At 47.1% G+C, this 15212-nt stretch overlaps 1 protein-coding gene across 2 annotated transcripts in view; it reads right to left on the reverse strand.

The window, feature by feature from the left end:
• Rab4a (RAB4A, member RAS oncogene family) overlaps window positions 1–14245 on the reverse strand; it is a 36143-nt gene extending 21898 nt beyond the window's left edge. For both annotated transcript variants that reach the window (XM_021230479.2, XM_005064662.4), the window contains exon 1: window positions 14073–14245. In XM_021230479.2, the coding sequence (XP_021086138.1) occupies window positions 14073–14103 (31 nt within the window). In that variant the 5' untranslated portion in view covers window positions 14104–14245. The remainder of the gene's footprint in view (window positions 1–14072) is intronic.
• Window positions 14246–15212: the final 967 nt, after the last annotated feature.

The raw sequence follows: 15212 nt of genomic DNA on the forward strand, positions 1-15212 counted from the left end.
TGAATTATGAGCTGATACTGTAATTATTTCAGACAATACACTCTGAGTCAGGAATCAGCGATAATATGCCTCAGAAAGTGATGCAGATCACTTCAGAGGACACACCCTGACTAGAGACACAAAGGTTCCCCCCACAAGGTGCTCTGGAGATGTTTACAACATAACTATAAAACATGCAAAGAGACAATCCCTCATGAAGACATTATGGTAAGTGATGTAAGCCAAATGCTGATGATCCCGTTTGTGTGAGGTTCCTGGAGTTCACACACAGAATGGGCTAGTGGCGTGGGGAAGCACCTCAGTGCCTCGAGGACCTGCCGAAGGGCAGCTTGGTGAGGGGCCATGGGGATGACCAATAACGTGAAAATGTGGTTAAAAATAAAGGAACTGGAGGTTTACAGCACGGGTAGAATGGCGTCTAGATTGCCTAGAAAGACAAAAAGACAACCATTACATGTAAGCTCTCACAGGACCTGGTGCTACAGACTTGCCATCCAGCTCCTTGAGAGGATGAAGCAAGAGCCCTGCACGAGTGATGCCAGTCTGGACGGTTTGCGAAAGAAGAGGGCTGGGTGTGCACTAATGACTAGGTGGTAGAGTACATGTCTGGTGTGTACAAGAGCCTGTGGTTCAGTCTCCAGTGCTGAAAAACAAGACAACAAAAATAACAGACAAAAAGAGGAGCTGGACAAAATGAAGAGAGACTAAGAGGAGCAGAAGCTGGAGGAAAATTACCAGCAGGCACCAGAGTGTCATCAAGAAGACACAGGGGACTGAGGGAACACTAACATCTGTAAAAGAGGGGTCAGCACCAAAAGAAACAGTGACTGAAGATTTTATAAAACTGACATCAGAGGAGTCGGTTGGGTGTGGTAGTTCATACCTGAGGTTCCAGCACTTGGGGAGCAGAGGCGACAGCACCACTAAGGGTTCAAGGCCAGCCTGGGCTACAGTGTGAGACCCTGTTTCAAAACAAGGGCCAGCAAGGTGGCTAAGCAGGTAAAGGTGCTTTTTGGGCAAGCCTGATGACCTGAGTCTAATCCCTAGAGCCCATGAAAAGCTGGGAGCTTGGTGGCATGTTATGTGTCCCTCCCATCATACACATACACACAGTAATAAATAAAAACAGAAATTGTCAGGATAAAAACACTGAACCTTTGGGAGGAGTAAGTGTACAGTAGATAAGTACAAAGGGGATAGAGAGTGGAACACTCAGCAGGAAGGAAGACTCCCTCAAGGAGGAGGGGTGTCCCAACTGCCAAGGCAGAGTGATGGGTACAGCTGCTACTTGCCTAGGTGTTCCTCTGCCTTTGAAAGTTCCAAGAATCTGATAATGTACTTTTAAGCAAGTACAGCAGGCCTTCCTTCTCTTTGGTTCTAAACTATGCATGGCTGCTTAAAAAAACAAAACAAACAAAAAAACGACGACCTTGTTTAGAATTAGAATTCCTTAAGTGAGAAATGGAGAAGTTAAGGAAATACAAAGTCAGGGTGGTGGAATGCCTCAGGTTAAGAGCACTTGCTGCTTTTGCAGAGGACCAGTGTTCAGTTCCCAGAACCCACATGGCAGCTAACATTTTGTAACTCCATTTCCAGGGAATCCAGTGCCCTCTTCTGGCCTCCAAGGGCACTGCATACATGTGCTGCACAGACGTACACACAGGCAAGACACCCATATACATAACATCTTAAAAGCAAGGGAAGGTAGGTACAAAGGAGAGCAAGGGTTCTACAGTTTATCTGGATCTTTATTTTACTTTGTCTGGTAAAATGGCAACAGCCAATGATGACACATTGCAAGTGTATAATGCTGTATCTCTGGCCATCACTTAAAAGCTATTAAGAGGGACACGTGTGGTGTAATCAGCACTTTGGGGGTGAAAACAGCAGAATCAGGAATTTAAGTCATTTGAACTATTTAAGGATCTCAGAGCCAACCTGGGCTCTGTGACCCTATCTCAGCAGCAATAATAAATACACCCCCCCACCCATCCAACAACCAAAGAACAAAGAGAGCGGAGAGGGAGAGTTAGCTAACATGAAAACGGGCTGGTGAAGTAACAGCTCAGGAGGCTCTGGGCTGTAGATTTTTACAGTTTTTTGTGAATATTTGTTAACTGGCTTTGTGTGTGTGAGAGAGAAAGAGACCTCTGCTCCCTCCCAAATCATCGTGGAATGGATTTCCCTTCTCAGGTATTTCTACCCCGAATCCTCTTGAAAAGCCCATGGTTATTACACTTACAAGGTCATGGTTTCTTCAGGGAGGAATTAGCTTGAAGGCAGGGGAAAGTCTGTATCCCAAAATAGGGATGCTAAAATGGGATATTATACCGTGCACTTTTTTACTTTCCATATGATAAATGTCAGATGGGATTAGGGGAGAGCTATCAAGCAATCAGCAATCAGTGGGTAGACAGCAGCCATCCTTCCACGGAGACATTACAGAACAAAAACAGTCACAGCTGCAGAGGACATGACATTCAGTGCCTTTACCTCCTCCCCAGACCCCAGCAGACCAAGGCACAGAAGCAGGGTATGCAGTAGGGGACAACTCAAAATGACCAAACAGCACAGCACACTATGCTCAACAGCCAATGTTAGTGACCTCAGGCTTGGTTAGCAACAGCGCCTCTGCTTGTGTAGCTACCGCTGGCTATGACCTCCATCTTGCTTTAACCCTGGGCCTGTTCTCAGTCTCAGACCATGGCTCTACTCTGTATCATGGGGTCCTGCTGTTTTTTCTGAGTTCACTAGGGAATTGACTGTTAACATAAAACTGATCTGAAACTGGGATGTCCAGTCCTCAAGATGAGAGAATGCCATGGGGGGAGGGGGACTTGCCACCTGCAGTCTGTGCCAGCACTAGATTTCAGGAGACACTGACCTGGTCCTCCCAAGAATGCTCCTTCTCTAAGGAAGGGGAAGGAGATGCATATGGCACAAACATGGTGGCTTCCTTCCAGGACACCAACCCTCACACATGCTACCATCTTCACAGTGGAGAGCTTTTGAGCACAAGTTCTATAACACCTTCCTAGTCTTCCCTTCATTTAGCCACTTTGATGTTAAGATTTCTACACACCACAGTAGGCTGGAGGTCCTTACACTGCAACCCCCTCTAAGGGTCCCTCTTCCTGGCATAAAGGGTTTGGGCTGGATGGCACTTGACTTTAGATAGGTAAAATGGAGGCATGGGGAGGTTTCCCTTGCTTTCCTGCTTAGTTTGTGATGTGAAAACCCATATAACGGGTGCAGAAGGTTACAAGAAGAATCTATTTTGAGATACTGAGTGACAGATTCAGCTGAAAACTCCTGTAAGCCAACAAGATGAACCCACAGGAAGTGACCAGGAAAAGGAAACTTAGATAAAGGTCCCTGGTGAATTTCACACCCTCAAGGCAGGGCAGAATCCTGACTATAGTGGGCCAAAGAATGAAGTAGTACTGTGTGGGGAGCTGGGAGGGAAGAGGTAGAGAATTAGATGAGGATGCAGAATAATGGGTACATGCCAGAAAAGAAGAAGGGGAGGGGATGAGACCCAGGGTTGGCGTGTGCAGAAAGCTGGTTCATCTTGGAAGGTGGGACTTCCTTCTGAGACAACAGGGAAGGCACAGGTGAATGTGCTAACTGGAACAGAGGTGGGCACATCCTTTGCCAGTATCTTCATCTACCAGTGTGCTCCACCGGGGCCAACAGTGTGTTCCACCGGGGCCAACAGTGTGTTGGGATGTGCAAGACAGCTGACATACAGCAAAGGGGAGTGTTAGGGGCCACCACCTCCCCCTACAAAGCTCTCTGTTCTATAGCAGCAGATCTACAAAGTAAAGGATTTGGTCAGGACTTTGCAAAGTACATGTCCTAGAAGCACAGAGAAGCAGTGGCAGCAAATACAGATGCTGGAGCTAGGGGTGGAGGGCAGGGTATCTGGAAAGGAGGAACCAGGAACTTCCATGTCAGGATGCAGTGTCGTCAGTGATGGGAACTGGGCAGAGGATGCCCAGGGTGGAGCCAGGGAATTGAATACCTGATGAGGAGAAGGTGACTAGAAATGACCCTGCGGAGCTGTGAGGCTGAGGAACTGACCTATCCTCTCTCTAGATGCTTCAGGCATCATGTCAGTCAGGAGCAGAGGACAAAGCAGGATGCACAGCAGATGAACTGATGGTGGCTAGCCTGAATGTCGGTGGATGACAGCAGCTCAAAAGAGCTAGGGGCGGGGCTCAGCACCAAGGGGTGTGTGTTTCAGAAAATGCAGTCTGGTGCCCTCCTAAGGGCAAGGCAGCCCAGGAAGGGAAGTCAGCTGCCAGTGCAGGACACAGTGAACCAAAGATAGAGAGGTCTGATTAGAACAGCTGCCCTTAATGAGGAGCAAATTTGGGGTGTATTAAAGAGTAGACTGTCGAATTTGATTAGGTTAACAGAGGGATGAAGCCTGCCAAACTCTATAAAGAAATAAAGGCAAATACTCTGTCAAAATGGTTTACAGAATATCTCAATTAGAGGAGAGACAGAGAGGAGAGGAAAAGGGAGAGCGCTGAATAGCTTTTCTGTTTTAGACAGAGTTTTAATATGCAGTCTAGACTTCTGCCTCTGCCTCCCAAGTACTGGGATTACAGGTGTGCATGACCCCACCCAGTGTGAATAGCTAACTTGATTTGTGGCTGACCCAAAGGTTTTTTTTTTTTTTTTTTTTTTTTTGATGAGCCATGATGTACTGGGAGGGCAGGTAAGTATGCTAGACAGAGCTGGCTCTCAGCCCCTCGTTTATGGGGATCTGGTTCAAGAGGTGTCAGCTTTGACCCACCAAGGGCAGAGACTTGAGGTCTCATCATCTTTGAAAGCCTGACCTCCTACTGTTATGATATGGCCACAATAGGCGCACACAGACAACATGGGTCCTAACAGTATTTTGTTGAGATAGACAGTGTCTGTGTTCTAGAGGCCTCCTAGGCCTGTGGTACCACTATACACCCCTACCTTTTAGCCCTAGTTAGCCCTGGATCCACAGATTTTGTTCCATATGGAACTGGAACATAGTGAGTCAACAAGATCTGGTCACATCAGTAGGAGTGTTGAAGGCTAGCCTCTTGGTCATTTCCACCCCTGTATGGGACTTGGTCCACCTCATAGTGGATCTGAGTTCTGGGCACCAGTGTACTAGGCATTAATTATAAAACTCCATCCCCATCCATAGGCAAGACTAACTCTCCACTCAGGCTCCTTGGGTGGGGAAAGTTCCCAGCGTAGCTAGCACTGGGCACAGGACTATCTTTGGTGTCAGAAGAACTTCAGACAGTGTTCAAGGTGTTGACCTGAAAGCTGACGCCTGGCAACAGCTAGGAATAGTCCATTCATGGGCATGTGTAACTAAGGAGCATGACCTGTATTTCTAAGACAGACCAGAACATTTATGATGTTTTTATGACTGTAGAGCCTGCCTGGCATGCACAAAGCACTAGGTTTGATACCTAGTGTCCATAAACTGGGCGTGGTAGTGCATACCTACAATCTCAGCCCTTGGAGGGTGGAGGCAGGAGCATCAGAACTTGAAGGTCATCCTTGACTACATAGGGAGACCAAAGTAAATGACAGGCTACCAAGTAGTCATGACTAGGGGCAAAGCGGGGTTCCCTCTGCAAACAGTAACAATGAAGCCAGACATCTGAATGCACAGGGACTGTCTAGGGACTGTCTACTGAGAGCACCCCACTGGGGTTCCAAGTCAGTCCTGGGCAGACAGTACCTGGGCAGGTCCCCCAAGGTCCCGCTTGTCACCTGTTACTTCTCTGGCTGCCCAGCCTTCATCTGACCATCTCTCGAATCTGGCAGCTGCAGAACCAGGTCCACCCACGCATCGCTCTGAGGCCAAGCAGGCCTTGGCTTCAGGTTTGGGTCCTCAGCAGGGATGCTTGTTTTCCCTATTTTCAGGCTCTGTGAAGTGTCCACGTGACCTCATCAGTCCAGGAAATTTGATCTCCAGAACAGGTTTTATTAGAGCTCAGCTTCCACAAGCACAATGGCACTGTCTGACTTCTCCCACAAAGAACATAGTTGAACCAGGCCACCAAGTCAGGGTTCTATTTATTTTGGCTTTTTGTTTCATCTTCTCTAACTGAGAGCAAAATCGTTTCTCAAATGGACTCTCATCAAAGCCTGTGTTGGCTGGCTGGGCCCTGGATTGTACCTAGGAACAAGGCAGAAGTTCACCTGGACCTTCTGTTCCCAATGGCAGAGTTTGCCTTCTAGTGCTGAAAGAACGTTTTGCTTTGATCATCAGCAAGAGCTGATCTGCAAAGGGACCCTGGCTGTGCTCAGACCTGTGTTTACTTTGTGAACAACCCCTAGTAACTGCTATGGCAGACACACCAGGAGACGGTGGGGTTGCTAAACGCACACTCTACATATATTGCCAGCGATGCTGAAGGAGGGGGTGCTTTGTTCTTAAGCCTCCAATTGCTTTTCTGCGCAATTAAAAATTTATGTTTGAAAAGAAAATGATAAACGTCTCTCTAAAATAGACCTCACATTCATAATTTATTAGCGCTTTATGAATAGTGTCCTTTCTTCCCCCATCTAAATATCACTGACTCCTTAGGATTTAAATACCAAAGCACTCTACACCTGTGCGGTGATGGAGTCAGGTATGGTGGCTCAATCTGGTAATCTGTTTTAGGAGGTAGAGGCAGAAGGATCAGGATCAAGTCCAGCCTTGGCTGCAAAGCAAGTTTGAGGACTGCCTGGGTCGTTTGAAACCCTGTCTCTTTTATTATTTTTAACACATCATACATGTGTGTCTGGGTGGGTATATGCACACAAATGCAGGTGCCTACAGAGGCCAGAGGTGATGGGACACCTTGGAGCTGGAGTTGTAGAGGGGTAACAGGAGTAACAGGGGAGTTACAGGTTGTGAGCAACCTGATATGCATGCTGGGAACTGAACTTGGGTCATCTGGAAGAGAACAAGTATTCTTTTTTTTTTTTTTTTTTTTTTTTTTTGGTTTTTCGAGACAGGGTTTCTCTGTGGCTTTGGAGGCTGTCCTGGAACTCGATCCGCCTGCCTCTGCCTCCCGAGTGCTGGGATTAAAGGTGTGCGCCACCAACGCCCGGCGAGAACAAGTATTCTTAACCACTAAGTCATTTCTCCAGTCTGAAACTCTGTCTTAAAACAAAACAACAACAAAAACCAGACAAGAGAAGCAGTAGCAGCCACAGGACTTGCCCACTAAGTGCTGTGCGCAGCTGTTGGAGGCAGGACTTGTTTTGATGCAGCGTTGGAGCACACGTTCAACTAGGTGTCGAGTTCACTGTCATCTCACACTTATTTGTATTGAGCAAGTCTTTCACAACATAAACTACCTTGTTTTTGAAACAAGGTCTCACTTTGCAGCCCTTGCTGGTCTGTGGCTCTCTATGTAGACCAGGCTGGATCTGATTTCTTCTGCCTCCGAGAGCTAGGATTAAAGGCTGTGCCACCACACCCAGCTCCTTGGAACTCTTAGACAAGCTTAAAAAATAATAAATAAATAACATAAAATGTTTGAGCATACAGTGCTTACTTGCCTTATGTCCTCTGCTATAATATGATTCCTTTTGTTTTATCTTTTTTTAAAGTCAGGGTTTCATGTAGCCCAGGCTACCCTCCTACCTCTACTTCCTGTTTGTTGGGACTATTTGCATGACACTCAGTTCTGCCCTTTAAATAACAGTGCCCTGTGCCATCTTATATTTTATTCCGCAGTTACAGTCACTGAGTAGCAAATATCACATGGTCTTCAATTGCAGGGAAAGCAATCCAGCAGTGAGACACGGAGAACGACGACCCTGGGGTGAGGGCTTGATCCCATCTCACAATCACCTGCTTGATCCCATGTTACCATCACCATAACTCCAGTTCCAGGGCATCCAATGCTGTCACCCGACACTTTGGGCATCAGGCACACACAGTATATTTACATACATCCAAGCAAGCACTCATTCACATAATAGAAAAGTAAATCTTACAAACACACACACACACACACACACTCACACACACACACAAACACACACACAACTGCCCAATCTCAGAAATTCCACCACAGCAACAGGGGTTAAGGCACATGCCAGGTGTAGGCCAGCAGAGGCTTCCATCACTTTAACTGGGCAATATTCTACTACAATTACTAAATGATAAAAACATACCAGGTCAGTTTGACCACACCCCCTAGGAAGACCTGAGAGAAGTAATTCCAGAAACAACATGAACCTTTTCTTATTTCAAAGAAATGTTCAGGGGTGGAGAGATGGCTCAATAGTTAAGAACACTTCCTGTCCTTCCAGAGAACCAGAGTTCAACCTCAGGGCCCAGCTCACAGCCACTGTAACTCCAGATCTGGAGCTCAGCTGTCCTCTTTGGGCCTCTGTGGGCACCCATACATAACACACACACACACACACACACACACACACACACACACACACACACACACACACACACACACACACACACACACACACACACACGTTGGGTTAATCCCAGTATTCAGAAGTCAGAGGCAGGTGAATCTCTGTAAGTCTGAGGTCAGCCTGGTTCATAGTTAATCAATGCTGAATTGTTAAAAAAAAAGTCTGCTATGAATAATTGATACAAAGTGGGTCAACATGTAAATTATTTTTCTTTTTTCGAGACAGGGTTTCTCTATATAACAGTTCTAGCTATTCTGGAACTCACTTTGTAGACCAGGCTGACCTCAAACTCCCAGAGATCCCAGAGAGCTGGCAGGGATTAAAGGCATGTGCCACCACCACCTGGCCAACATGGGAATTCTTAAAGAAAAAAAAAAAAAAAAACAAAGAAACTAGCATGGTCTTTAACAGAAGGACTGCTATTATAGCAAGAAGAAAATTCAAACTTATATTTACCCCAAATTGCTTTTTGGGGAATTTGAAAGTTTAGGGAGTTTTATTTACTCAATCATCATGGTTTTTCAATGATACTGCATTCCAACATAATTTTCTCAAGGCCTCTTCTCTCATGCACATTCAGGGAGCTGTGAGTCCTATAAGAAGCCTATAGAAGCTAAGATCCAGGGGTAGGTGTCACAAACCTGCTAAGTCACTGAGATGGGAACCAAGTGAACCTCCTTTATTTAGGATCTGGCCAAGCAGCTCTGACTCAACTTCCCTTTCTTCCAGGGAGAAAAGAACATGGACTCTGTGGAAAGTCATCTTGGGGACTTAGCAGACATCTGGACTCAGGACCTGAGGGTGCAGAACATTTAAGTGGTGCAGGCAGGTGGCGACTCTGAGAGTAGCAGCTCAGGGAGGTGGAGGGTTATATGACTGGGCATGGGGCGCACTGTATTCTGATTCTCTGAGGTACCAGTGGAATAGTTAAGGAGGGTATTGAGAAATAAGATCCTTAGGAATTAATGGTGGAACTGGTACTATAGATTTGGGAGGCATCCCGGATGACCATGAGATACTGATCTTATTCTGCCGAAGAACCATGTTCCAACATTCTTAGATGAGCTGTGATATAGTACGGTCTATACCAACTACATTAATATGTGTCTGACCTATACCCACGGTCACAAGCATTCCAGGATAGCTATGAATGATGCCTAACACATTTGTAGACTACAAAATCAAATGTCAAAAGGTTGGACACTCCTGATAAAGCACTCAAACACAGTTCCTGAGCCAAATAGCATCTCTACATCTCCAGACCCCTGGAGCCCTTTTGTAGGTGAAACCACGAGGCTCATCTCATGACACACAGGCTCTTGAGGCACTGGCGCATGTCTCTAGACTTGGTCCTTTTCCTCTTTATTTTCTTCTTCCATAAATTATTATTAGTAATGTGAGTGTGTGTGTATAATTCGTATGAGGGCACCAGTGTGCAATGTGTGTGTGTGTGTGTGTGTGTGTGTGTGTGTGTGTGTGTGTGTGTGTGTGTGTAGGACACTTTGTGGAATCTGCTCTCTCATTTTCACATGGGTTCTGGGAACCAAGCTCCGTCCAACTATGAAATCTTGCTAGCCTGCCTTTCTCCCTTCCTCCATAGCTCCTTCCCTTTTCTCTCTCTTTCCTTTCTTGTGATACAGGATCACATGTAGCATAGGCTGGTCTCCAACTCCCTATATAGTATAGCAAAGGATGACCTTCAACTTCTAATCCTCTCCTCGTCCTAAGTGCTGGGATCATGGACATGCCTCCCACCCCAGCCGTAGTCCTTGCTTCTTGAAATCTCCAGTGAATGAGAAAAAGAAAACTAAGACTTTGGCAGTCTTTTTTCTGATGTCTGCTTGAACTGTTTAAATATTTTGACAATTGTGAGTTAAGGTGATGGTAATTCAGGTGATTTTCCTAACAGGAAATTAATTTTACTTTATAAATGAAGGGTCTTTGAAAATGTTACTCTTTCTAATTTGGCATATTCTTGTCAATCCAAATTGCCTTATCAAGCCTACATTTCAAGACTCATCGTATAATGACTAAGTCCTGTGAGTTACCTTCCAAGGCTTTGCACCTTAAAGTGCCCCAAGTCCACTGGTTTAATGTGACAGCTATTTGCTGTCACAGCCAGAGGCTGCAATGAGCTGTGGCAGTGTTGAGCTCCTGCAGGCTCAGGGAGGGGTGCTACCTGCCTCTTCCTAGTTTCTGGTGGTTGGCAGCTGTGCTGGGGGTACCTTGGCTGGACCTCTCCAACCGGAGGCTCGATGCCAAAGTCCACTCTCCTCGTGTATGTACAAACATGTATGTCCATGTTTCCCTGGTCTCATTAGGACACAGTCACCAAGTTTGGGACATACAACTCCAGCATGACTCCACCTTCAATAATCAATGGCAAAGATCTTATCCCAAATAAGGTCACATCCACAGGTCCAAAGCTAGGACGTACGTGTGACTTTGAGGACACAATTCAAACCTCATGCACACAAATGAGGATATGAAGTTAGCTGAAAATACCCTGCTGATCTCAACCTTATCTGTTAGACACCAGAATGCTGTGTGTTATTTTCTAGGTTGAATATACTATGCTGAATATATTGTGACAGAAACCACCATGGGGCCAGCAACATGAGCAGAATTCTTATGTCTCAGGAGTTTCTCGAATAAATTGTAATGCACAGGCACCTGTCTTGAATTCTTCCTCCAAGCCAGTCTTTAGCACGTTTAAAAGCTCCCTGGCACTTTCCCACCACATACACTGCTTAGTAATTTCTGTGACTCACCATTGGGGCATCAGGAAGTACTTGAGGACAGCTTTCAAACTCTCAGGTCTCAGGCTGCTGACATGAGTCCTCGGCCCCACTAATGTTCACTGAACACAGATAGCCATAGGATACTGTGTCCATAACAATAACTAGGAGAATCTCCCTTTGGGTTAGGGACACTCACTTTTGTTAGCTGGGACCAAAATGCCTGAGAGAACTAAAGGAAGGAAGGATTTGTTTGGCTCAGTTTCACAGGGGTCAGTCCATCTTAGCTGGGGATATGTGATGCGATGCTCACATCAACCGAGGCCAGGAAGCAAAGAGAAGAGACTACAAGAGGAGGCAGGGGTAAGAAAGAGCTCCAAGGACATTCCTCCAGTTTCCTCCAACCATGACCTACCTCCAACCTTTGATCACCTGCCAATAATAACATCAGATCATGAATATATCAAGGGTTTAATCCATTGATTAGTTAGGAGCCTCTGGGATCCAATCATGCCCAGAAACCCACCACAGACACACCCAGTGGTACGCTTACTGATATCCTAATGTCTCAGTCTCATCAGGTGGACTAGGTTAACCGCATTTCAATGAGAAGCCTACCTGCTTAACGTTCCAATTTACATTATGATATTATGTGATCTAAAGCACAGTGTTCATGGAGTTAGGGACTTCAGATCAAGAAAGTGCTGACCACCACTCAGCCAGTGCAAGGTGTGAACTGTTCTACAGGCCATTAGCAGCCAGTTCATTAGCAGTAGCCATAAACACTGGCACCTATTTTTCACCGAATTTCCACTAAGCTGCACAGAACCTCCTTTCACATAAGAGAGAAAACCAGCCCCAAACACAAACTTAAAGGTTAGGCAAACATTCCTATGCCAGCCAACAGGCAAAGGTCCGGAAGGAGAGGTCTTGGTTGTTTTAATTTGGGGAACAATACTGTGTAAACACAGCCAGGGATGAGGGAAGGTGACAGCCTCTGCCTTGGTTTTGGGTGACTATGCTTTTATGCCAGCAGCTTTAGAGACCACTCTTGCCTCTTTCTAAAGCTAAACTTCCACTTATTAGTTTCTATTTGCTTTTAATTTGTTTGTTTCCTCCATTGAAAGGAAAGATTAAATTCAGACTTAGTTAAAAAGTAAAAACCTGGACATGGGGAAACATGGATATTGTAGATATTGCTACAAGTGTGGGGCCAGCCTGGGCTACACTATGAATCCTAAGTCATCCAGAACTATATAGAGAGAAACTGTCTCAAAACTAACAAAAATGAAAACTAAAGGCATATTTGGAAAATACCTTGAAATGAAGGAAAAGGTAAACACACCTAGCTCCGACAAAGCCAGCTACCCATGATAGTGCCTTAGGGTCAGAAAATATGTCTCAGTGCCACAAGATTGCTGGTGCCAGGAGTCAGTGAACGAGGCTACTGGAGCCCCATAATACCCTTCCCAGGGTCCCACCCTCTCAAAGTCCAAACCTCAAGGTTCTTCAACTGCCTCCTTAAGTTAAGGTGCTCAAGCCATGCTCCCAGACCAGATCCCCAGCTGTCCATGTGTCCCTCTCTGGCCCATCTGGGTCAGCTCTTTCTCACACACTTGGGCAGACCAAGCTTGTGCTGCCTGGATTTTAATTGTTCATCCATTTAGGTCACAACTGAATTAACAATCTATTCCTCACTGGACTGCAAACTCTTGGGGAAGTTTCCATGGCACTTTTAAAATGATTAGAACCTCTCTGGCTGGACCCTAGCCCCACCCTGTGGCAGGAAGGAAGCAGGGGACACATTGGGATAACACGAAATGATCAGCATGCTTTTACAGGGGAGTCCCTCCCTGGAACCAGCACATACCAAGTCAAAGTCTCAAGTCTGTTAGGGACTGGCAACTAAGCATACTACCAGTTGCTTATTCTTACCTCGACTGGGTGTGTGTGTGTGAGAGAGAGAGAGAGAGAGAGAGAGAGAGAGAGAGAGAGACCCAGCACATGCATTAGAAACGGCTGGGTGCTGTAGGAGAAACAAAGATGAAAAAGACACAACTCCATACCCAAGGCTTATGGTCATAAAGAGGACGTGTGTTTATAAAAAGCTATAATGCAACCCAAACAGGGTTGAGGGAGGAATGGAAAGATACATGAGGCTAGGGGTTTCCAGAAAAGAGATGCACTCAACCATTTAAAACTCATTATAATCTCAATGCAAAGAAAGGAATTCCAAACCTTGAGGGGCCCACAGCCATGCCCCCAAAGACATTGAATGCAGGCGTGGCCCTGAGCTTTCATCCCTGCGCTCGGTGCTGCTGTGGGGAGGGGGAGAATCAGTGATAAACCGGCTCCCCCAGCCTTGAGCTATTTAAGTAATCCAAAGAAAATGTAGGGTGAAACCACGGTCATAGCGGGAGGGAACTTAGAAGAGAGGATCACAATGCTCTGCACAGCTGGGGGCACCTGCTGGCCAGAGAGTCCAACCCAGCTCCCGACACCCCCAGATCCTCAAGATTCCAGCCCAGCCCCAAACATCCAGGTGCTCTCAAGTTCTAGCCCGACCTTGACACCCCAAGAATCTCAGGACCCCAGCAGCTGACACTCCGGGATTCTCGGTATCTCCACCTGGTCTCTGGGACTTAAATTCTCAGAATCCCAGCTACTGGCACTCCAAGATTACTAGGAGCCCAGCCCAGCCATAAACATCCCAAGATTCTCAGTATCTTCCTCTGGCTTCTGACATCGCGAGGTTCTTAAGATCCCAGTCTAGCCCCAACATCTCGATATTCTAAACACCGGCTCTGGATACCCTTAACCCCAGCCACAAACATTCCGGGACCCCAAGGCCTGCCCCACTACACACATACCCTTGAACCCGCGAGTTACCGTAAGTCTCGGACATGGCGGTCTGCGCCATCCTGCCGCCACAGTTCCGCGTGGTCGGGTCAGTCCTCCAGTCTCCGCAGAGCGAGGGGGAACCGAGCGTGGAGGACTGGGTACAGGCCCACTGCGAGCCGGCCACCGGCTGCGGCCCAGCGGGACTCGGCTCCGCGCCTGCGCACCACCGCCCCGCGAAGGAGCCCCGCCGGGGTGGGGGGGAGGCGGGGTCGCAGGAGGGAGGAGGAGCAGGGCTGGGGAAGGGGTGGAGGGAGAGCGAGAGAACTGGTGAGAGGCTCCCGCTCTCTCCGAAGGAGGAGGTGAGGCGAAAGAAGATGAAGGACGGGGACCAGGAAGGAAGGAGGGGCGGGGCTCGGGTGGGGTGCTTGCACCCGGTAGGTCCTCCCAGATGGCGTTGCAACACAGACTCAGTCATCCTTAAGTATGACCGACCAGACCAGGGGTGAACATGAGGCCCCCCCGGGGGCTTGCTTTGAAGGGAAGGGGGTGGGAGGGGCTCACAAGCAGAAAGCCAAGTTCTTACCCCAGGCAAGTGTAATTGGTCATCTGAACTCGACTTTCAGGGGACTGTGCATTGGAGATGGGGACACAGTGTTGTTACCTGGCCCTTATTGCAGGCTAAACTCAAAGGTGTGTTCATCTTAGGAAACAACGCAGGTCAGAACCTGCTCCAATCCCAAAGAAAGGGGTTAGGGACATTTACAGAAAGGCAAATTGGGGTCAGGAATTTGGCCCACCTGAGCAAACCAGGGCCTCAGAGCCTACCTTCTCCACAGTAGCAACAGAGGCCTGGATGGTAGGCAAGGCCACTGTGTACCTTTTCAACCTAGGCCATCTATCTCTGCCACAGATCTGTCACCAGACATTCCCTTCTGCTCGGTGCTGTCTGGTTCAATATTTCACTCTTGTGCTTTGTCACACAGAAAATTAGGGAAAAGAGCTCTCATCCTGAAGTCTTGTTGAAGTCTCTTGCTGGCACAGCATGCACAATTTGCACTTGAGATTGCCTGGCAAGGTATCCCTTGTCTGTAATCTCAGCATTCGGGAGGTATAGGCAGGATTGTTTTGAGTTGGAGGCCAACCTGGGCTACACAGCAAGGAGGGGAAACAAAGATAAAAGAGACACAG

Source organism: Mesocricetus auratus, unplaced genomic scaffold (genome assembly GCF_017639785.1).
Source record: "Mesocricetus auratus isolate SY011 unplaced genomic scaffold, BCM_Maur_2.0 Super-Scaffold_100013, whole genome shotgun sequence".
NCBI lineage: Eukaryota > Metazoa > Chordata > Mammalia > Rodentia > Cricetidae > Mesocricetus > Mesocricetus auratus.